Raw genomic sequence first — 25,795 nt, 5'->3', positions numbered from 1 at the left:
TCTTGTTTTTCCAAATAACACTGAGACTAAACAGTATTACACAGAAACACCAGCTTTCTCTTCTTAAGTCTATTTAGTTTAAACTGTTCCAAATATTCTAGAAAACGTCCTAGCTGTGAGTCCTTTGGGATCAATGCTGTGGTTCCCATGAAGGAGGCAGTTGATGTTAAAAAAATAGTTCCAAACCTGTAAGATTGTATTGCCACTGGCCAAGTTCCACTAAAAAGGATAAAAGTGGTTTTAAAGGCCAGCTTCATTAATGAGGGGATCCCTGCCAAAAATTGAATTCTCTTATTCACACTATCTGAGTGATATAAATGAGCTGAGCCATGAATTTTAGATAAACCACAACATGGAATCCAATAAATAAATGTTGAATAAAGCAAAGGAAATGAAGAGGATTTAGATGGGAATGACCAGAGCAAGTAGGTTCTGGGCAATAGTGACAGCATGGATTAGATAAGCAAAGCTGATTTGCCTGAATCAAAGACAGAGAAGAAGGGCTTTAAAAAATATTTTATTTATTTATTTATTTATTTATTTATTTATTTATTTATGGCATGTAAATGTAATGACACAGCAAAGAGAAGAGTTCCATGATTTCCATCCTAATGCCTCTAGATCATACATAGTGGGCATAGCTGCAACAAAACATAACCACATCTATCTAATCTTATTGCTCATAGCTGTTAAATATCTAATCTCAGTCAGCAATTTTAGAGACAGAGACTTCAATGCTTTTTGTTCCCAATGTTTCACAAGCAAATGGACAGAAATTAGTAGGCACACAGGGAAACAGTAATTTAAAATTAGTAAGACCAGCTAAATGAAGTCTTCTGAAAATGACAGTGAAACTGAAACAGTAGCCAGGAGTTGACTCATTGACTCATGCAACAAAGAGGACAAGGCAGATTAATACAAAGAGCATAACAGTTAACATCCCATGGTGCCAAACCCATTCTTAGGTGAGAGGGACTTTACTGAGAGGGGCATCTAACCCCCTAAATCTTAGTAAGGACTCTAACCTTCCTAAGTTGGGCCTTGAACCCAAGGTCAGTCCAGTACCCTTGCCTTAAATGAGAAGAGTCTTTAACCCTCTCTGTCTTAGGAGAGACTCTAACCTCTAAGTTGGGTCTCTAACCCAATCCCATCCTTTACTTGGGTACCCTAACACTTATCAAAAGTCAGCAAATCAGTGTTGCAGTCTATTTCCTTTGAGTCCGAGGGGTTTCTTCAGTATCATCCCTTCCAAGGTTCATCAGAAAGATATGGCCAGAAAGGAGTTAGAATCTGGAGTATGCACCTTCTGTGGGGCTGCAGTCACCCTAGATTGTTCCAGAAAGGCTGTCTACAGGTGCTTCCACACTAAATTCCTATGGGGGAAGCCCCAGCTATGTCTTCTGTGGAGTGCCAGGGGAAACAAGAACCCCCTCTCCAAGATCCTTCATGATCAGAGATGCTACCTGCCTGTTGTGGTATAAGTGTGGACTTTCCCTACTGCACCCAGCACTGCAATTGTGTCTATGCTGTGAAAAACTACTCAAAATTAGAAAGATCTGAAACGCATGGCCTGCTGTTCAGATTCTTTTATCCCATGGTGTGATCCCTTGATGTGGTACTCTCCACCTTCCCTAGGGATTAAGCTTCCTAAGAGCCAGATTGCAGTGATTGTTATTACTCTTCTGGGTCTAGCCACCCAGCAGGGCTACCAGGCTCTGGGTTGGAGAAGAAGAGAAATCTAAATGTTTGGAAAACTTAGTTGAGGGAAAAATCGAAGAAAACTTCCCCAGCCTTGCTAGAGATCTAGATATCCAAATACAAGAAGCTCAAAGAATTCCTGAAAATTTTTCATGAAAAGATTATCACCCAGACAGATAGTCATGATGTTATCTAAAATTAAGGTGAAGAAAAAAATCTTAAAAGCTGTGAGACAAAAACATCAGGTAACCTATGAAGGAAAACCTTTAAGATTTACAGCTGATATCTCAGCAGAAACCTCTCAAGCCAGAAGGGATTGTGGTCCTATCTTTAGTCTCCTGAAACAAAATAATTGTCAGACAAGAATTTTGTATCCATTCAAACTAAGCATCATAAATGAAGGAAAAATAGTCTTTTTTCAAACAAATGCTAAGAGAATTAATCACTACCAGACCAGCACTACAAGAAATGCTAAAAGAAGTCTGAAATCTTGAAACAAAATCTGAAAATACAGCAAAATAGAATCTTCTTAGGACATAAATCTCACAAGGCCAATAAAACAATAAAACAATTTTAAAAAAGCATACTATTTAGGCAACAGCTAACATGATGAATAGAACAGTACCTCACATCTCAACGCTAATGTTGAAAGTGAGTGGCCTAAATGCTCCAGTGAAAACCATACAGACTGGCAGAATGGATAAAAATTCACCAACCAAATGTCTTCTATCTTCAAGAGACTGACCTGACACATGAGGACTCACATAAACTTAAGGTAAAAAAGTGTCGAAAGATATTCCATGCAAATGGAAACCAAAAGCAAGCAGGAGTAGCTATTCTTTTTTCTTTCTTTTTTTTTTTTTTTGAGACGGAATCTCGCTCTGTCGCCCAGGCTGGAGTGCAGTGGCGTGATCTCGGCTCACTGCAAGCTCCACCTCCCAGGTTTACGTCGTTCTCCTGCCTCAGGGGAGTAGCTATTCTTATATCAGATAAAACACACTTTAAAGCAACAATGGCAAAAAAAAAAAAAAAAAAAAAAAGACAGAGAAGGACATTATACAATGATAAAAAGGATTCATCAAAAAAGAAAATATCATAATTTTAAATATATGCACCTAACACTGGAGCTCCCAAGTCCATAAAACAATTACAACTAGACTTAGGAAATGAGATCGACAACAACACAATAATAGTGGGGGATTTCAATACTCCACTGATAGTACTAGATAGATCATCGAGACAGAAAGTCAACAAAAAAAAAATGGACTTAAACTATACCTTAGAACAAATGATCTTAACAGATATTTGCAGAACATTCTACCCAACAACTGCAGCATATACATTCTTTTCATCAGCACGTGAAACACTCTCCAAGACAGACCAAATAATAGGCCACAAAACAAGTCTCAATAAATTTAAGACAATCAAAGTCATATCAACAATCCTCTCAGACCACAGTGGAATAAAACTGGAAATTCACTCCAGAAGGAACCCTCAAAACAATACAAACACATGGAAATTAATCTGCTCTTGAATGATCTTTGGGTCAACAATAAAATCAAGATGACAATTAATACATTCTTTAAACTGAATGATAATAGTGACACAACTTATCAAAACCTTTGGGATATAGCAAAAGCGGTGCTAAGAGAAAAGTTTATAGAATTAAATGCCTACATCAGAAAGTCTGAAAGAATACAAATAGACAATCTAAGGTCACACCTCAAGGAACCAGAGAAACAAGAACAAACCAAACCTGAAACCAGCAGAAGAAGAGAAATAGCAAAGATCAGAGCAGAACTAAATGAAATCGAAACAAACAAAAAAAATACAAAAGGTAAATAACAAAAAGCTGGTGTTTTGAAGACAAAAAATTTATAGATTAGGGAGATTAACCAAGAAAAGAAGAGAGAAGATACAAATAAGCTCCATTACAAATGAAAGGGGAAGATATTACTACCAATACTGCAGAAATACAAAAGATAATTTAAGGTTACTATGAACACTTTTATGTACCCAAACTAGAAAATCTAGAGGAGAAGAATAAATTCCTGGAAATATACAGCCCTCCTAGATTAAATAAGGAAGAAATAAAAACTCTGAACAGACCAACAAGTAGTGAGATTGAAACAGTGATAGAAAAATTGCCCACAAAAAAAAAAGTCTAGGACCAGATAAATTCACAGCTAAATTCTGTCAGACATTCAAGAAAGAATTGATACCAATCCTACTGAAATTATTCCAAAAGAGAGAAAAAGAGGGAATTCTCCCTAAATCATTCTGTGAAGCCAATGTCACCATAATACTGAAACCAGGAAAAGACATAACAAAAAAGAAAACTACAGACCAATATCACTGATGAACATACATACAGAAATCCTCAAAAAAATACTAGCTAACTGAATCCAACAGCATATCAAAAAGATAACACATCATGATCAAGTGGGTTTCATGCCAAGGATGCAGGGATGGTTTAACATACTCAAGTCAATAATGTGATGCATCACATAAACAGAACTAACAGAACTAAAAATAAAAGTTATGTAATAACCTCAATAGATGCAGAAAATACATTTGACAAAATCCAGCATCAATTTATAATAAAAACTCTCAACAAAATTGACATATAAGGGGCAAACCACAAGATAATAAAAGGTATCTATGACAAATCCATAGCCAACATCATCCTGAACAGGCAAAAGTTGAAAGCATTCCCTCTGAGAATGGAAACAAGGCAGAGATGCCCACTTTCACCACTCTGTTCAATCCAGTACTAGAAGTAATAGCCAGAGCAATCAGACGAGAGAAAGAAGTAAAGGACATCCAAATCAGTGAAACAGAAGTCAAACTGTTGCTGTTTGCCAATGATATAATTATATATCTAGAAAACCCTGAAGACTTATGCAAAAAGCTCCCAGATCTGACAGATAAATTCAGTATAATTTCAGGATGCAAAATCAATATACACAAATCAGTAATACTGCTATACACCAACAATGACAAAGCTGAGAAACAAAGCAAGAACTTAATCCCTTTTACAACAGCTTCAAAACCAAAAAACACTTAGGAATATACTTAACCAAAGAGGTGAAAGATCTCTGTAAAGAATACTATAAAACACTGTTGAAAGAAATCACAAATGACACAAATGGAAACACATCTCATGCTCATGGATGGGTAGAATCAACATTGTGAAAATGACTATACTGCCAAAAAAAAATCTACAGATTCAATGCAATTCCCATCAAAATACCATCAATATTCTTCACAGAACTAGAAAAAAAAATCCTAAAATTCATATGAAACAAAAAAAGAGCCTGCATAGCCAAAGCAAGACTAAGCAAAAAGAACAATTCAGGAGGCATTACATTACCCAACTTCAAACTATACTGCAAGGCTATAGTTATCAAATAGCATGGTACTAATATAAAAATAGGCACGGAGACCAATGGAACAGAATAAAGAACCCAGAAATAAGGCCAGTTACTTACAATCAACTGATCTTCAGCAAAGCAAACAAAAACATAAGCTGGGGAAAAAACACCCTATTTAACAAATAGTGCTGGGATAATTGGCAAGCCACACATAAGCAAATTAAACTGGATGCTCATCTTTCACCTTATACAAAAATCAACTCAAGATGGATAAAAGACTTAAATCTAAGATCTGAAACCATCAAAATTCCAGAGATAACATTGGAAAAACTCTTCTAGATGTTAGCTTAGGCAAAGACTTCATGACCAAGAACACAAAAGCAAATGCAACAAAAAGAAAAATAAGTAGATGAGACCCAATTAAACTAAACAGCTTCTGCACAGCAAAAGAAATAACTAGCAGAGTAAACAGACAACTCACAGAGTGAGAGAAAACATTCACAAATTATGCATCTAACAAGGAACTAATTTCCAGATCTACAAGGAACTCAAATCAGCAAAAAAAAACAATAATAATAATACCATCATAAAGTGGTCTGAGGACATGAATAGACAATTCTCAAAAAAAGATATAAAATAGCCAACAAGCATATGAAAAAAAATTCAACATTATTAATCATCAGGGAAATGCAAATTGAAATTACAGTGAGATATACCTCATTCCTGCAAGAATGAGCATAATTAAAAAGTAAAAACATAACAGATGTTGGCATGGATTTTCAAAAGGGAACACTTTTACACTGCTGGTGAGAATGTAACCTAGCACAACCCTTGTGGAAAACAGAAAGGAGATTCCTTAAAGAACTAAAAGTAGAACTACCATTTGATCTAGTAGTCTCACTACTGGGTATCCACCCAAAGGAAAATAAATTATTATATAAAAAAGATATTTGCACATGCATGTTTATAGCACCACAATTCGCAATTGTGAAAATACAGAACAAGCCTACATTCCCAATAACCAACATGTGGATAATGAAAAGATGCTATGTATATACCATGGAATACTACTAAGCCATAAAAAGAAATGAAATAATGGCATTTGCAGCAACCTGGATGGAGTTGGAGACCATTATTCTAAGTGAAGTAACTCAGGATTGGAAACCAAATATCGTATATTCTCACTTATAAGTGGGAGCTAAGCTATGAGGATGCAAAGGCATAAGAATGATACAACGGGGTAGGTCTGTTCCAGGACGGCTGAATAGGAACAGCTCCAGTCTGCAACTCCCAGCGTGATCAATGCGGAAGACAGGTGATTTCTGCATTTCCAACTGAGGTACCTGGTTCATCTCACTGGGACTGGTTGGACAGTGGGTGCAGCCCATGGAAGGGGAGCCAAAGCAGGGCAGAGTATTGCCTCACCCCGGAAGCACAAGGGGTCAGGGGATGTCCCTTTTCTAGCCAAGGGAAGCCGTGACAGACTGTACCTGGAAAAATGAGACAGTCCCACCTAAATACCGCACTTTTCCAATGGTCTTAGCAAATGGCACACCAGGAGATTATACCCTGCACCTGGCTAGACTGGTCCCATGCCCATGGAGCCTTGCTCACTGCTAGCGCAGCAAACTGAGATGAGCTATGAGGCAGCAGCCTGGTGGGGGAGGGGTGTCCGCCATGCTGAGGCTTGAGTGGGTAAACAAAGCAGCCTAGAAGCTCTAATTGGGCGGAGCCCAATGCAGCTCAGCAAGGTCTACTGCCTCTGTTGACACCACCTCTGGGGGCAGGGCATAGGTGAACAAAAGGCAGTAGAAACTTCTGCAGACTTAAACTTCCCTGTCTGACGGCTCTGAAGAGAGCAGTGGCTCTCCCAGCACACTGTTTGAGTTCTGAGAACAAACAGACTGCCTCCTCAAGTGGGTCCCTGACACCCGTGTAGCCTAACTGAGAGACACCTCCCAGTAGGGGCCAAGTGACACCTCATACAGGTGGGTGCCTCTCTGGGAAGCTTCCATAGGAGGGATCAGGCAGCAATATTTGCTGTTCTGCAGCCTCTGCTGGTGATACCCAGGCAAACAGGGTCTGGAGTGGACCTCCAGCAAACTCCAACAGACCTGCAGCTGAGGGACCTGATTATTAGGGGGAAAACTAACAAACAGAAAGGAAAGGCATCAACATCAACAAAAAGGTCATCCACACCAAAACCCCATCTGTAGGTCACCAACATCAAAGACTAAAAGTAGATAAAACCACAAAGATGGGGAGAAAGCAGAGAAGAAAAGCTGAAAATTCTAAAAACCAGAGCGTTTCTTTTCCTCCAAAGGATCACAGTTCCTCACCAGCAACAGAAGAAAGCTGGATGGAGAATGACTTTGACAATTTGACAGAAGTAGGCTTCAGAAGGTCAGTGATAACAAACTTCTTCGAGCTAAAGAAGGATGTTCGAACCCATTGCAAGGAGGCTAAAAACCTTGAAAAAAGATTAGATGAAGAGCTAACTAGAATAAAAAGTGTAGAGAAGACCTTAAATGACCTGATGGAGCTGAAAGCCATGGCAGGAGAACTACGTCACACATACACAAGCTTCAGTAGCCGATTTAATCAAGTGGAAGAAAAGATATCAATGACTGAAGATGAAATTAATGAAATAAAGTGATAGGAGAAGATTAGAGAAAAAAGAGTAAAAAGAAACAAACAAAGCCTCCAAGAAATATGAGACTATGGGAAAAGACCAAATCTACATTTGATTGGTGTGCCTGAAAGTGACAGGGGAATAGAACCAAATTGGAAAACCCTCTTCTGGATATTATCCAGGAGAACTTCCCCAACCTAGCAAGGCAGGCCAACATCAAATTCAGGAAAGACAGAGAACACCGCAAAGATACCCCTCAAGAAGAGCAACCCCAAGACACATAATTGTCAGATTCACCAAGGTTGAAATGAAGGAAAAATATTAAGGCCAGAGAGAAAGTTCTGGTTACCCACAAAGGCAATCCCGTTACACTAACAGCAGATCTCTCAGCAGAAACTCTACAAGCCAGAAGACAGTGGGAGACAATATTTAACATTCTTAAAGAAAAGAATTTTCAACCCAGGATTTTATATCCAGCCAAACTGAGCTTCATAAGTGAAGGAGAAATAAAATCCTTTACAGGTGAGCAGATCGTGAGAGATTTTGTCACCACCACACCTCCCTTACAAGAGCTACTAAAGGAAGAACTAAACATGGAAAGGAACAACCAGTACCAGGCACTGCAAAAACATGCCAAATTGTAAAGACCATTGATGCTAGAAAGAAACTGCATCAACTAACGGGCAAAATAACCAGCTAACATCATAATGACAGGATCAAATTCACACATAACAATATTAATCTTAAATGTAAATGGCCTAAATGCCCCAATTAAAAGACACAGACTGGCAAATTGGATGAAGAGTAAAGAGTCATCAGTGTGCTGTATTCAGGAGACCCATCTCACTGCAGAGACACACATAGGCTCAAAATAAAGGTATGGAGGAAGACCTACCAAGCAAATGGAAAGCTAAAAATAATAATAATAATAATAATAATAATAATGCAGCAATTACAATCCTAGTCTTTGATAAAACAGACTTTAAACAAACAAAGATCAAAAGAGACAAAGAAGGCCATTACATAATGGTAAATGGATCAATTAAATAAGAAGAACTAACTATGCTAAATATATATTCACCCAATACAGGAGCATCTAGATTCATAAAGCAAGTCCTGAGAGACCTAATAAGACACTTAGACTCCCAAACAATAATAATGGGAGACTTTAACATCCCACACTGTCAATATTAGACAGATCAATGATACAGAAGGTTAACAAGGATATCCAGGTCTTGAACTCAGTTCTGCACCTAATAGACATCTACAGAACTCTCCAGCCCAAACCAACAGAATATACATTCTTCTTAGCACCACATGGCACTTATTCCAAAATTGACCACATAGTTGGAAGTAAAGCCCTCCTCAGCAAATGTAAGAAAACAGAAATCACAATAAACTATCTTTCAGACCACAGTGCAATCAAATTAAAACTCAGGATTAAGAAACTCACTCAAAACCACACAATTATGTGGAAACTGAACAACCTGTTCCTGAATGACTACTAGGTAAATAACAAAATGAAGGCAGAAATAAAGACGTTCTGTGAAACCAATAAGATCAAAGACACAATGTACCAGAATCTCTGGGACACATTTACAGCAGTGTGTAGAGAGAAATTCAAAGCACTAAAAGCCTACAAGAGAAAGCAGGAAAGATCTAAAATTGACACCCTAACATCACAATGAAAAGAACAAGAGAAGTAAGAGCAAACATATTCAAAAGCTAGCAGAAGGCAAGAAATAACTAAGATCAGAGCAGAACTGAAGGAGATAGAGACACAAAAAAACCTTCAAAAAATCAGTGAATCCAGGAACTGGTTTTTCGAAAAGATCAACAAAATTGATAGACCACTAGCAAGACTAATAAAGAAGAAAAGAGAGAAGAATCAAATAGATGCAAGAAAAAATGATAAACGGGATATCACCAACAATCCCACAGAAATACCAACTACCATCAGAGAATACTATAAACACCTCTATTCAAATAAACTAGAAAATCTGGAAGAAATGGATGAATTCCTGGACACATACACCCTCCCAACATTAAACCAGGAAGAAGTTGAATCTCTTAATAGACCAATAATAGGCTCTGAAATTGAGGCCATAATTAATAGCCTACCAACCAAAAAAAGTCCAGGACCAGATGGATTCACGGCCGAATTCTACCAGAGGTACAAAGAGGAGCTGGTACCATTCCTTCTGAAACTATTCCAATCAATAGAAAAAGAGAGAATCCTCCCTAACTCATTTTATGAGGCCAGCATCATCCTGATACTAAAGTCTGGCAGAGACCCAACAAAAAAAGAGAATTTTAGACCAATATCCCTGATGAACATCGATGCGAAAATCCTCAATATAATACTGGAAAACCAAATCCAGCAGCACATTAAAAACCTTATCCACCATGATCAAGCTGATGATCAAGCCGGCTTAATCCCTGCAATGCAAGGCTGGCTTAACATATGCAAATCAATAAACGTAATCCATCACATAAACAGAACCAATGACAAAACTATATGATTATCTCAATAGATGCAGAAAAGGCCTTTGACAAAATTCAACAGCCTTCATGCTAGGAACGCTCAATAAACTAGGTATTGATGAAATATATATCAAAATAATAAGAGCTATTTATGACAAACCACAGCCAATATCATATTGAATGGGCAAAAACTGGAAGCATTCCCTTTGAAAACTGGCACAAGACAGGGATGCCCTCTCTCACCACTCCTATTCAACATAGTGTTGGAAGTTCTGGCTAAGGTAATCAGGTAAAAGAAAGAAATAAAGGGTATTCAATTAGGAAAAGACGAAGTCAAATTGTCCCTGCTTGCAGATGACATGAGTGCATATTTAGAAAACCCCATCATCTCAGCCCCAAATCTCCTTAAGCTGATAAGCGACTTCAGCAAAGTCTCAGGATACAAAATCAATGTGCAAAAATCACAAGCATTCTTATACATCAGTAACAGACAAACAGAGAGACAAATCAGGAGTGAATTCCCATTCACAATTACTACAAAGAGAATAAAATATCTAGGAATCCAACTTACAAGAGATGTGAAGGACCTCTTCAAGGAGAACTACAAACCACTGCTCAACAGAATAAAGGAGGACATGAACAAATGGAATAACATTCCATGCTCATGGATAGGAAGAATCAATATCATGAAAATAGCCATACCATACAAGGTAATTTATAGATTCAATGCCATCCTCATCAAACTACCAATGACTTTCTTCACATAATTGGATAAAACTACTTTAGAGTTCATATGGAACCAAAAAAGAGCCCGCATTGCCAAGACAATCCTAAGCAAAAAGAAGAAAGCTGGAGGCATCATGCTATCTGACTTCTAACTATACTACAAGGCTATAGTAACCAAAACAGCATGACACTGGCACCGAAACAGAGAGATAGACCAATGGAACAGAATAGAGCCCTCAGAAATAATACCACACATCTACAACCATCTGATCTTTGACAAACCTGACAAAAACAAGAAATGGGGAAATTATTCCCTCTTTAATAAATGATGCTGGGAAAACTGGCTAGCCATATGTAGAAAGCTAAAACTGGATCCCTTTCTTACACCTTATACAAAAATTAAATCAAGATGGAATAAAGACTTAAATGTTAGACCTAAGACCATAAAAACCCTAGAAGAAAACTTAGGCAATACCATTCAGGGCATAGGCATGGGCAAGGACTTCATGACTAAAACACCAAAAGCAATGGCAACAAAAGCCAAAATTGACAAATGGGATCTAATTAAACTAAACAGCTTCTGCACAGCAAAGGAAAACACTGTCAGAGTGAGCAGGCAACCTACAGAATGGGAGAAAATTTTTATTTTAAAAAATTAACCAAGCAAACCATCATAGACATATTTCTGGAAAAAGTGCCACTTTCTCAAGAAAAGCCTCAGGCAGGTCCTTCAGAAGTTATTCCAGAAAAAGGCATTATTATCATAAAAGATGACAACTCCATGCCTGTCATTGCCCCTGAAGACCTTCCAGTGGGACAAGTTGTGATGGTGGAAGACAGTAATATCAATGATCCCGACCCTGTGAAGGACTAGATTAATGTGAATTTTTGTGTCTTACTTTTTAACATAAAAGTTTCCAAAGTAAAAAAATAAAAATTAAAAAATTAAAAACAGAAAAAAGCTTATACAATAAGGTTATAATGAAATCATTTTTGTTGTTGTTCTTAATTCCCTGAGAATATTCATTTTGTTTGAAACTTATATAAAAGTTAATACGTTTTTTAAAATTTAAAATTTTAATTTTATAAAGTAAAAAAGGTACATTGAGCTAAGATTAATTCACTATTGAAGAAAAATATCTTTTATAAATTCAGGGTAGCCTAAATATACCGTGCTTACAAAGTCTACAGTAATGTAATGTCCTAGGCCTTTACATTCACTCAGCAGTCACTCACTGATTTATCCAGAGCAATTTCCAGTTCTGTAAACTGTATTCATGGTAAGTATTCTATACAAGTGTATGATTTTTTAAATTTTATATGCCATACTCTTACTATTCCTTTTCTATATTTAGATACGTCTACATACATCAACACCTGCCATTGTGTTATAATACAATTGCCTCCAGTATTCAGTACAGTAATAAGCTGAACAAGTTTGCAGTCTAGGAATAATAGACTATACCATATAGCCTAGGTTGGTATGCCTAAGCTATGCCATCTAGGTTTGCATAAGTACACTCTATGATGCCTGCACAACACTTCTTAAAATATATCCCCGGTTTGAGTTGACATATGAGTGTATAAGGAGGTATACCAAAACTTTACCTTTTTATAAATCCAGTATTCTACTCTGGATGAATAACAGAACAGTACCTATTAGAAAAATGTATGCTGTGCTAACACATAATTGGAAACATAAGCTGAATTTTGATATGAAAAAATAGTCATGTGTCACTTAACAATGGGGATATGTTCATTGTGAGAAATGTATTGTTAGCAATTTTGTTGGTGTGCAAATATCATAGAGTACTTACACAAACTAGAGTATATTGTCATTGTACATGCTATCCAATCACTTGTAGCTCCTTACTGACCATATAAGCTGTGGATTTTGTGTGCTTAGAGGCCATCTTGAACAAAACAACACAAGATTCAATAAAGCACAAGAGAAAATAATGCAATTAGGAAGCTGCTGCTCCTGCATCATGATGTGTCGGGGCATATTGTTTTAAAGCAAACTTTTTTATGAATAGAAGGAGTACACTATGAAATAACAATAAAAATTATAGTATGGTATTGTAAATACATAAACCAGTAACATAGTCATTTATCATTATTATTATCAAATATTATGTACTGTATGTATAATAATTGTATGTGCTATACTTTTATACGACTGGCAGCACAGTGGATTTATTAACAGCAGCATCACCACAAACACATGAGTAATGTGTTGTATTATGACATTCTATCATTGGCCTATTATAGTCTTATGGATTGTATAAGGATAAACCACCTTTGTATATGCAATCTGTCATTAACTGAAACATCATTATGCAGCCAATGACTGTTAATACAAAATACTAGAGACTTCTTTTCAAATAATTATTGTAAAATTCAACTCTTTGTGTTATGTCTTGCATTTAGATAGAAACAAGTTTATGTTTTCTATTATTTTCTTATGTAGGATTTTCAACTTGGAAGATAGGTGACCGAATTAGAGGTTGGGGTTGATTAAAATATCATGTCCTTTGCCCAATTTTTAGTAGAATTATTTGTTTCTTGCTTATAAATTTGTTTAAGTTCATTATATATTCTGGATATTAGACTCTTGTCAGATGCATAGCTTGCAAGTATTAAAATTTCAATACGGTCATTAGAGAAATGCAAATAAAAACCACAATGAGATACTATCTCATACCAGTAAGAATGGCAATTATAAAAAGGCCAAAAATAATAGATGCTGATAAAGTTGTGAAGAAAAAGGAATGCTTATACACTGCTGGTAGGAATGTAAATTAGTTCTGCCATTGTGGAAAGCAATGTGGCAATTTCCCAAAGAACTTCACACAGAATTACCATTTTACCAGTGATGTCATTATTGGGTATATATCCAAAGGAATGCAATTCATCCTGCCATAACAACACATGGACAGAGATGTGCATTGCAGCCCTATTCACAATAACAAAGGTATGAAATCAACCTAAATGCCCATCAACAGTAGACTGGAGGAAGAAAATATGGTACATATACACCATAAAATGCTACACAGCCATAAAAAGAATGAGATCATCTCCTTTGGAGCAACATGGATGGAGCTGGAGGCCATTATCTTAAGCTAACTAACAAACCCAAGAACAGAAAACCAAACACATGTTCTCACAACTGGAAGCTAAATTGTGAGAACACATGGCCACAAAGAGAGGAGCAACAGACATCAGGGCGTACTTGAAGTTGGAGCGGGAGAGCAGGGTGAGGATGGAAAAACTACCTATTCATTACTATGCTTATTACCTGGGTGACAAAATAATCTGTACAGCAAACTCTCATGACATGCAGTTTACCTATATAACAAACCTGCACATGTACCCTGAACTTAAAATAAAAGGTATATATATATATGTGTGTGTGTGTGTGTGTGTGTGTGTGTGTGTGTATAATCAACAGGGAAGGACTACAATTAATGTTTATAGCTAGTAGAAACCTCCTGTATCAAGAGTCAACAACAGATTAATAAATTCATCACCAGTACTTTCAATAGCAGATATTCACAAAGTAGTCTCACATTAGTTTGAAAACCCATGTTGTGCTATATGTGATACCCAAATAAAATATATTATACAATGTTAAAAATATGAAGTGTGCTTTTAAAAAATATTAAATTGGCCACACCCTTACTTCTCTATGTCTGCCAAATTGAAATAACAAAATAAATATAAAAATGGGAGTAAACTCTTTATAGTGCTGAAAACTGACTAGTATGCCAAATTGACACTTTCCCAGCTACATATTGCATTTCTAGACTACAGTTAACATCAGATTTACTGCTAGATGTTACAAGCAGTAAAATTTCAATCTAATATAAAAAAAGAATCCAGAAAAGAAAAAGAGTAAGAACCTGGGGTTTTCATAACAATCATTTTAAGAACTCAGAACAAGTGCAACTTGAGGAGCACAAATAAATTATCATCAATTTTAAAATATGAGCATTTCCACTATAATATCTTGCATGCATTCCTTTACAGTGTCCCTTTAGGCAAAATTAAGCACCTGGACTGAGTAGGCTTATGGAGAAAATATTGTAAGATTAAACCACTCAAAAATATTCAACTTTGTAACCAGAGCTCTAACAAAAACAATTAGAATCTTAACACATCTTAGCACAGTTAAACCTCCACTATCTTTTCTATCCACTACCATACTCAGTCCTCTGTAGGATTAAATGCTGGGGCTCACCTTCCTCCTTTAAAACGTAGATCCTTGAGGATATGAACTCCAAAAAGAGGCCAGTTTCATCAAAGTTAGAATTCCAGTATCTAGAAGTATCTTTCTAGCTTCTCCATTTGCACTTGCAGTATCCTAATGTACATTAATACTCTCCAAAGTATAATGATCCCTGATGGCATTACCTCATTCAAAACTGACTCCAAAGGAAGGCACTTCTGTGGGATTTTTAGCATTTTTTAAGATTTAATTTATTGCTAAGTTCTTCTCTAGAATAGTGAAAACCTTCCCCTGATTATTTAAAGAGGTATTAAATTGGAATTAACCAATAGAACTTCTGAGTTACATTTACATTACTTCCCTGTTTATCAATCCTCCATGAATTAGTTTGTGATACAGAAACACATATCCTGTTACAGCAAAAATCTACATTTAAATTTAAAGTTTTAACAGTACTTCCTAACCTAGAATTTTTATTATACCTTCACTGATCTATTTTCTGAAAAAAAAGAAAGCAAGAGAAGCATAAACAGGTAATATGTATCTATACACACCTCCCCTCCCTACAAACATACCTTACAAGCATGTTCAAAGTGGCTTTGAATGTTATTATTTTACTTTATTTCCTAGTTGTATAATTTTTAACATGATATTTCTAGACAGCAGAATATTAAGAAGAGATGTAAATAATCTAAAATTATTAAACTTTAATTCTCCCAGTAACCCCTAAAAATTCTACATACATTAAAAACTTTATCAGAAATGTTTCATAATAGGGCACTTTATTATGAAAATGCAGATCACCATAAATACATTTTTGCTACTTATGTCAACATCATTTGTGATTTTCCTCTTCTGAAAGTTGGGCACAGAAACAAATGTTGGAGAATCTTTAAAAGAGAAACTCATTTTCACACTCTGATCCTCAAACGATCTGCATCCTGCTGGTTCAAACAGAGAAGTGTCAAGCAATCAAGCAGGGTTTTACATGAAGACTAGTTTATAGACTTTTAAAATGCATGTTGAAATAAAATGTATAGCAGGAAATAAAAAAGTAGAGTAGGATATGAATATTCCCTGCTTCACATTTTCTTCTGCTAGCCACGACCCTGAATCTACATAGGGACACTGACTAATGTTAATAACAGGAGAAATTTTGTCAGCTATTATCACTTCTCCCAAGAGAACAAAGAAACATTGTAGAGAACTTTGTTTCACAACAATCTGATTTGTATACAATATTTGGAAAATATAATTTCAATTGATGTACAATAATGTATAAAAATTATTTTAAAAATCTCTATACAAATGCATTTTAGCTTAAAAAATCTATAAATAGCTGACACATTTTCTACATTTAAATATTTCTTCACATTAAATAATTATGATTAATTATAAAACAAAGTGTAAAAGTAAGCACAAAAGTGGGTTTCAACTCAGATTATCAGTTAGTCTTTATCAACAAAATTCAAGTGAAGGTAAAAAAGCAAATGTAAAAAGGTAAAAACAAATTAAGTAGAAGTATATTGAATTTTATGTTTACTAAGATTAAAGAAGCATGAAAATATTTATTGTAAACTAGTCAATTAACCAAAGAAATTTTCTGAGGAAACTGCTATATGTCAAATCATAGATAAATAAAATGTTAATTTTCAAAAGGTTTAAAATAGTCCTTTTTGGAAAATAAATACAATTTTAATTTCAACTATAATCATATGAACTTAAGTGGCAAATATACTTTTATTTAGAAAAATGGAGAAATAAATATCTACAGCCCAAATCAAAAGTACTAAGAATAAAAAGGGAACCTAATTAATTCTAAATAGCAAAAGTCAACAACTAATGGGATATCACTTCAGTCAAAATTAACCTAGGTGTATTTTCCTATTTTCACTCAATCTCTTTCAATCAAAGTATTATCTTTTATTGAAAGTATTAAATTTGTATTGTATATTTTTAAAAATTTTAAACACAAAGGCTATATTATTATATTTGCACTCAAAATATAATAAAATATATAGAATTATATGAAGTACATTTGTTTGTTAAACATGTAATTACATTACTATTATTTTAAATTTTATTAATATTAATAAAATATTTCATTGATTGACAATGTGTAATTCTTACACGATGATGATCCAGTTACAAGTCAGTTTCTTTCTTTCTTAACTTTTGGATTCTTCACAGTTATATTTGGGATGTCAGTGCTCTCATTTACCTGACGTTTGTACATAAAAAATGCAGTAGTAGTGAAGATGATAGTGCATAGTTTGCAGAGAAAAGCTAAATTAAAAAAATGCAATGATCAGATATATCCATGTATTTAGAACAAAAATGTAAGCAAAAATGCTATTTACCAAAGAAAGGTTAAATATATTTCACCTATAAAGGTATAAATCCCCAAACTGTAGAATGTAATTAATGCCATAAAATTATATTGTTACTTAAAGGAGATTTTTAAATGTTTATAACATATTTTAGATTTCTTAGACATATTTCTTAAACCCTCTTCCCAAATGCAAGGTGCGCTATTACCACATAGAACGTGTTAATTCTGAAACATAAAATGTAAATTCTGACTTTCAAAACTTAACTATCAATAGGAACTAAAGCTAAGTCATTTCATGCAGCTTTGCTCTTTTTGAAATATTCATCATTTCTGAAATACAACAAATATTACAGAAAAGTTAATTATGTAGGTTTTTAAATCATTTTCATGTTTCAAGTTGCAGAAGGTTTATACATTACAACATTCCAAGCATTATATAAACATACTTGAATATTGGATGCAATATTTACTTTTTTCAATTTTTTTTTAATTAATTCTTTTTTTTTTCTTTTGAAACAGGGTCTTACTCTGTCACCCAGACTGGAGTGCAGTTGTGCGATCTTGGCTTACAGCAGCCTTGACCTCCCCGGCTCAAGCAATCCTCCCACTTCAGCATGTGCCACCACACCTTTCTAATTTTTATAGGTTTTGTAGAGATGGGGTTTTGCCATGTTGCCCAGGGTGCTCTCTCAAACTCCTGAGCTCAGGGAATCTGCCTGTCTTCGAGTCCCAAAGTGCTGGGATTACAGACATGAGCCACCACCACGCTTGGCCTTTTTATCTTTTTCCTGAAACAAGACCTCCTTTTATTGTTCAGGCAGGGGTGCCACTATCATAGCTTACTGCAGCCTGAACTGCTGGGCTCAGGGGATTCTCTGGCCTCAGCCTCCTGAGTAGCTGAGACTACAGGGGCTGATACCACACCTGGCTAATTTTTTATTTTGTAGAAATGGGATCTTGCTAGGTTGCCCAGGCTGATCTTGAACTCCTGGCCTCAAGTGATCATCTCGTTTTGGCCTCCTTAAGTGTAAAATATTTTACAGCCACAATATCAATTATCTGACATAATGGTTTCAAGATAAAAAGGAAACATTAATGATTCTATGCCATTTTTAATGAAACAATAACATTTTACACATTTTAAGGGGAAAAATACCATTTTTTAATGATAGTTATATCTGACATAGTTGTAACATTAAGCAATTGTAACATAGTAAATAACACAGTAAATAATTATTGTAAATTATTCTCTTGAGTGTATAGCTTGTGAAGAAAAATTGGGCAATTTTGAACAACAACCACAACCCAGTAATGCTTCCAAGAAAAAGGGAATTGTTGCAGCAGGCAAATTATCTGAAAATGATAGGAAAAGCTAGATTAAAGTCTTCCTTTTAAAGACTTGATAGAGCTGATGAAGAAATGAAAAAGAAATAGATTAATATCCAAGGCAGGGCAGAACTTAACTGGAGGTGATCCGACTTTTGCAACAGTTTTTTTCTCTGTGGTTATTTTCTATATTGGATGGGGGCAAGGGGCTAAGATACAAACCTTTACTCTGGCAAAAAAATGCTGCTGAAGAACAAAGATTCATTTGGTCTAACAGGGCTGATGCGACAAAGTTGAAGACAGCAAAGGTTTCAAACAAATAGCAAGATATATGCTGGATATCAAAAGCCAAGAAGGTCAGAACACTCAGTTATGTAGCCTAGTTGTGAAGCACAGGTGGGTCTACACAATTTTGCCATTGTTCACATCTAAAGCACTACTATAAGACAAAGTTCTAATCACTTACCCCTCGAAATTTTGAAGCCAGTAGGGAACCAAATCAAACTAAAGCTGCAAACTAGTCACCAGTTGAGTCAGAAATTTAATAACTTACCCTCCACTTAGGTAGAATAACAGAAAGAAATTGTCCCTCTCTGAAGGTAAATATTTATTTCAGTCTGTATCATTCTATTACACAAAAGGCCTGGAATGCAATCATATGTTGCAAAACATATGAAAAAGCAAGGAAATACTATTTCCCATTAAAAGTGGAAGCAGTCAATAAAAACATACTCAGAGAGGTTCTAGCACTTGGAATCAACAGGTGGAAACTTTAAAATAATAATAATTATGGTGAAACATATTTCTGTTTATTTATCTACTGGAAAAGGTTGATAGGGTGCATGAAGAAATGAGAAATGTTCAGTATAGAACTAGAAACTACAAAATGAAGTTTGTAAAATAACTAGAAATAAAAAAGGAAAGATAACAGAGCATCCAAGATACATGAAGTAATATCAAGTGATCGGACATATATTAAATGGAGCCCCAGAAGGGGAGAGTAGGAAAAATGAGATAAAATAAATATTTTGAATAGTGATATCCAAATACTTTCCAAAAACGTAGAAGACATCAACCCATGGATCCAAGGAGCTCAGCATACACAAAAGAGGGGGAAAAAAAAGCAGCGATACACAGAAAACCATACTTAGGCTCATTGTAGTCAATTTAACAAGAGTCAAACATAATCAAAGAGAAAATCTTGAATAAAATCCAAATAAAAAGACATATTACAAGTTGGAAAGCAATATCACAAATGATAACTAACTTCTCACCAGAAACAATGGAGACCAGAAAGTGATGTAATATCTTTAAAGTTCCGAGAGTTACAGGATTCCATATTAAGCAAAAATATCTTTCAAAAAGTAAACATAGCCAAAATACAGTCTCAATAAACAAAAAGGTAAAATAATTCATCTCCTGTATAAAAGAAATGCTAAAAAAGATGTTCTTCAGGTACCTATACTAGATAGAATATTGCAGATCTGCAGAAATGGCACATATTTAGATGAACCTGGAAGAATACATGTACACATACACATACACACACACACCATATTAATATTAAAGACGAGGTAGATTTTAAGAAAAATATCACTAATGGAGGGGGAGAAATGGGCATTAAGTAATAATAAAAATAACAATTCATCAAACAGACATAAAAATCCTATGTGTGTGCGCCAAACAATAGGGCTTCAAAAAAACTAAAGAAAAAAATGGAAAAATTAAAAATAGAAATGGATGTATTAACCAAATTGAAAATTTTAGCATCCCTCAAGTCAGTAATAGAACACAAATACAAAGATACAATCTGAACATGATCTGAATAATACAAAGTGAGCTAATTGATATTATCAAAAACAATACCAAATAACTGCCAAATATGCATTTCTAGGTGTACATGAATAATTCATGAGACAGAGCATCTGATGGGTCATAAGAGACGTTTCAACGAATTTCAACTTCTGTGACCCACCAATTCCACTTTTGGGGATTTTTACCCAATAAAAACAAAAACATATGACTATGAAAACATTTGTATAAAAATGTGAGCTGGGCACAGTGGCTAGCACCTGTACTTCTAAAACACTGGGAAGCGAGGCAGGAGGATCGCTTGAGGCCAGGGGTTCAAGATCAGCCTGGGCAACACAGTGAGACTTCCTCTATATTAAAAGTAAATAAATTAGCCGGGCATGGTGGCATGGACCTGTAATTCTAGCTGCTCTGGAGACTGAGGTGGGAGGATTCCTTGAGCACATTAGTTCGAGGTTACAATGACCCATGACACTGCACTCCAGCCTGGGTGACAGAGCAAGACATTGTCTCAAAAAAATATGTACACAGAAGCCTCATTTATAATAACCAAACACTGTAAACAATCCAAGTATTAATTAATAAGAGAAAGGATAAACTATAGCATATTCACAAATTGAGATAGTGCTTAGTACTCAGCAATTTCTATAAAGCACAAGCTAATGCTGTAGAAAGAACATTAACGAATCTTCCAAGAGCATAAAATTAAGCAAGATAGACACGAAAAAGGGTCCAGTCTTCTACTTATGTAAATTTCTAGACCAAATAAAACTAAAACATTTTTTAAAAATCTGAAAGGAGTCTATCTGAAAAGGAGGGAAAATGACTAGAAAAGGTCATGGAAAAAATTTCCATATTTTGTTTTGGGTGTTGTTTCCACAAGGGTATTCAATTATCAAAAGCCATCAAGTTGAACTTCTAAAATCTATGTTAATTGCATTAATTATACCTCAGATTTTTTAAATAAAAAGAGTATTGTTTGATATATATACCTATAGATATAGACATAGATATAGATATATATAGATAGATAGATATAGATATAGAAACAATCTCACTCTGTTACCCAGGCTGGAGTGCAGGGGCATAATGTCAGCTCACTGCAACCTCCACCTCCCAGGCTCAAGTGAGTCTCTTACCTCAGCTTTCTGAGTAGCTGGGACTATAGGCATGAGCCACCACTTCCAGCTAATTTCTGCATGTTTTTTTACAGACACGGTTTTGCCATATTGCCCAGGCTGGTCTTAAACTCGTGAGCTCAAGTTATCTGCCCACCTTGGGCTTCCCAAAGTGCTGGGATTACAGGCATGAGCCACCTTAATATATTTTTTACAAACCAAACAGTGTGACCATCACCTGAATCATGAATGAAATATCATTAGCACCCTAGCAACCATACTCATGATTCCTCAAGGTCACTAACTGATAAAAGTTAGTTTCGTTTGCCCTTGAATATATTTATATAGCAAGCCAAAATTATGTAAGTGGAATTATACAGTGCCTACATACTCATTTGTGTCTGGTTTCTTTCATTCAGCATAATGTTTGTGTGATTCATCCATATTTTATGTAGTTGAGCGCTTTTCATTTTCATCATTGTATAGAATGCCATTGTTGAATTTACCACAATATATTATCCATTCTATTGTTGTTTTTGTTCGTTTGTTTGTTTGTAGTTTTTTGGAGATGGAGTTTTGTGCTTGTCACCCAGGCCAGAGTGCAGTGGCATGACCTTGGCTCACTGCAACCTCTGCCTCCAGGTTCAAGTGATCCTCCTGTCTCAGCCTCCTGAGTAGCTGGGGTTACAGGTGCCCGCCACCACGCCTAGCTAATTTTTGTGTTTTTAGTAGAGATAGGGTTTCACCATGTTAGCCAGGATGGTCTCGAATGCATGACCTCAAGGAATCTGCCCACTTTGGCCTCCCAAAGTGCTGAGATTACAGGCATGAGCAACCGCGCCTGGCCCATTCTATTGTTTTGGGGTATTTGGTATCTTCTTTTGTGAAGAATTTTTTCAAGCTTTTTATCCACTTTTTTGTAAGGTTATCCTTTATTTATTGATTTTGGGGAGTGCTTTATTTATTCTGGTCAATCTTTTTCACTTTGGTTCCCTGTATTCCACATTGTTATCTTTTATCTTTTTTTTTTTTGGTAATAATTTATTAATTTTACTACAGTCTGATTTATTTTCTAGGTACTACTTCATGTGTCCTGTTTATGTTCTTCCTACTCCAAGGGCATGAAAATATTCTCCAATTTTTCTCAAAAGGCTTTATTGTTTTATCTTTCATATTTAGATATGCAGTGTGTCCAGAACTGATGTTTGTATAAGATGTGAGATAAGGATCAAAACACATTTTATTAGATATGCATAAATAAAATGGCCAATAACATTTTTTGTTTGTTTAACCATTGCAGTGTCCCCTTCATCCTAAATTAGTTGAGTGTGCATATGTGGGTTTGTTTCTGAATTTTCTATTCTGTTCCATCAATCAATGTGTTGATGCTTGCACCATTACCACATTGTATTAATTATCATAGCTCTATAATAGGTTTTTATATCTGTTAGCACATATTCCTCAATTTTGTTTCAACTTCAATATTCTAATAACAATTCTTACCCTTTAACTTCCCACATGAATTTTAGTTATTTTGTCAATTTGAAAAATATCTCTTGGGATTAATTCATGATCACATACTGTAGATTATTTTAGGACAAATGGCATTTATTAATGTTCTTATCTGTTAACTTTTTTCCATTTATTTAGGTTTTATTTAATTTTTCTCAAATTGATTTTGTAGTTGTCAGTGTAGACGTTTTGTACAACTTAAATAAATTTTTTATTGGTATTTGATTTTTTGGTGTTATTGTATTTATTGTATTGTATTCTAATTTGGTTGCATCTGGTATTTGGAAGCAAAATTGATTTGGTACATTGATTATATATTTAGCAACTTTGCTGAATTCATTTATTAATTCTAATACATTGTGTTCCCTGATATGGGTGCTAATTACAGGTGTGTTCAATTTATTAAAAAATGTGTTGAGCCATACATTTATATATGCTCTTTCTTATATATGTATATATTATATTTCAATAAAAATGCTATCAAAGAGACAAACCATGTGAAGGGGTAAAAATGGTAAACTAAGAAACAATGTTTGCAAAAGGCTTATCTACTCTACTGCAAATGAACTAGAGCTGATGGAATCCTTCATTTGAGGTAAAGGCATTGGATGAGTCATCCTAATTAAAACTTTCGATTTAAAAAAGAAAAATCAGATAGACTTCCTTGCCAACAAAAAGAACTCATAAACTAATGCAACAAATTTTATTAATATTTTGAGAATCTGATTAATGTCACAGCCTTTTCCCCAGGAGGAAAACATTGAACATACAAATATGTGTCCCAAATTTTCCATTTCAAATATACTGGAGTTAATTCTTAGTGCTTAAGATTTCACAGATCACTGTTGAATAACCCATGCTCCAGAGTAGTGCTAGGCATAGAACCTTCAGCAATAAAGGCAGTCTTCTACATCTGCACTATTCAACAGAGTAGCCACTAGACAAATGTGATCATTAAAGATGTAAAATTTGCCTACTGTGACTAAGGAACTAAATTTTTAATTGAATTGAATTTCAATTAATGTAAATGTAAATTTAAATAGCCACATATGGCAAATGTCTTCCATATTGGATAGTACAACTCCAGCTCCTCTAACATATTAAGAGCTATCTTCAGCAGTTTACTATGGTTGAAATCACCTGAGTACTTTATTTAGAGTAAGCATGCCAACCACCAACCCATGGAATTCTTTTTTCCCTAAGCTTTATAATGGTTTAATTGACAAATAAATAAATAGGGTACATATTTATAGTATAAAACATTAGTTTTTGATAACTATACACTGTAAAATGATTAAATCAATGTAGTTAATATATTTATCATATTATTTGCTTACTTTTTTGTGGTGAGAACATTTAAGTTCTATTCTCTTGGCAATTTTCAAGTATACAATACATTAACCCAAGTCACCACATTGAACAATAGATGTCAAGAATTTATTACTTCTGTCTAACTGAAATTTTATACCCTTTGACCAACATCTCTCATTTCCCGTTCCCATCACCAGCCGCTGTCAACAACTATTATTCTCTGCCTCTGTTTGGTGTTTTTTAGATTCCATGTATAAGCGAGAGCATGCTATATTTGTTTCTCTATGCCTAGCTTGTTTTGCTTAACATGATGTCCTGTAGTTTCACCCATATTGTTGCAAAAGACAGAATTTTCTTTCTTTTTAAGGATGAATAGTATTCCATTGTAGGTATGTATCTCATATTTCCATTATCTATTTATCTGTCAATGAGCATCTAGGTTATTTCCATACCTTGACTATTGTGAGTAATGCTTCAATAAACATGGGAGTGCAGATATCTCTTAAACATATTGATTTCATTACCTTTGGATATACACCCAGTAGTGAAATTGCTGGATCATGTGGTAGTTCTATTTCTAATTTTTTGAGAACCTGTTTTCAGTAATGGCTGTACTATTTTGCATTCCCATCAACAGTGTACAGGGTTCCCTTTTTTCCACATCCTCACCAATGTTTATCTTTTTGTTTTTTGTTTTTTGGGTTTTTTTTTTTTTTGGTAATACACATTCTAACAGATGTGAAGTGATATCTCATTGTAATTTTCACTTTCATTTTCCTGATGATTAGTGATTTAAGCATTCAAAAACATTTGTTGGCCATTTTTATGTCATCTTTAAGAAATATCCTTTCAGGTCCTTTGTTCATATTTTTAATCAGGTTATTTCTTTACTTACTAATGATGTCTGAGTTCCTTATATATCCTTATTAGATATATGGATTGCAAATATTTATCTTATTCCATAGGTTATCTCTTTACTATGTTGATTGTTTCCATTGCTGTGCAAAAAAGCAGCTTTTTTGTTTGTTTAATATAATCCTATTGTCTATTTTTGCTTTTGTTGCCTATGCTTTTGGGTTCATATAAAAAAAATTGCCTTTTCACTATGTTTTCTTTTAGTAGTTTTATAGTTACATATATTATGCTTAAGGCTTTAATTCATTTTGAATTGATTTTTGTATATAGCATGAGTTCAATTTTATTCTTCTGCATGTGGCTATCCTGTTTTCCCTGTGCCATTTA

The 25,795-nt window shown here is 34.9% G+C and overlaps 1 protein-coding gene across 2 annotated transcripts in view; it reads right to left on the bottom strand.

The window, feature by feature from the left end:
• Nucleotides 1–15,905: 15,905 nt before the first annotated feature.
• The window catches only part of LOC105471064 (solute carrier organic anion transporter family member 6A1), a 139,716-nt gene continuing 129,826 nt past the window's right edge, over nucleotides 15,906–25,795 (bottom strand). The window contains exons 13-14 of one of the 2 annotated variants that reach the window (XM_011723402.3): nucleotides 17,273–17,428; nucleotides 15,906–16,086 (exon numbers count right to left, since the gene is read on the bottom strand). In XM_011723402.3, the coding sequence (XP_011721704.2) occupies nucleotides 17,295–17,428 (134 nt within the window). In that variant the 3' untranslated portion in view covers nucleotides 15,906–16,086; nucleotides 17,273–17,294. The remainder of the gene's footprint in view (nucleotides 16,087–17,272; nucleotides 17,429–25,795) is intronic. The other variant, XM_011723401.3, reaches the window with a different exon arrangement.

Source organism: Macaca nemestrina, chromosome 6, assembly GCF_043159975.1.
Source record: "Macaca nemestrina isolate mMacNem1 chromosome 6, mMacNem.hap1, whole genome shotgun sequence".
Lineage (NCBI taxonomy): Eukaryota > Metazoa > Chordata > Mammalia > Primates > Cercopithecidae > Macaca > Macaca nemestrina.
The sequence above is the reverse complement of the archived record's forward strand: the minus strand, read 5'-3'. Positions and strand labels throughout refer to the sequence as shown.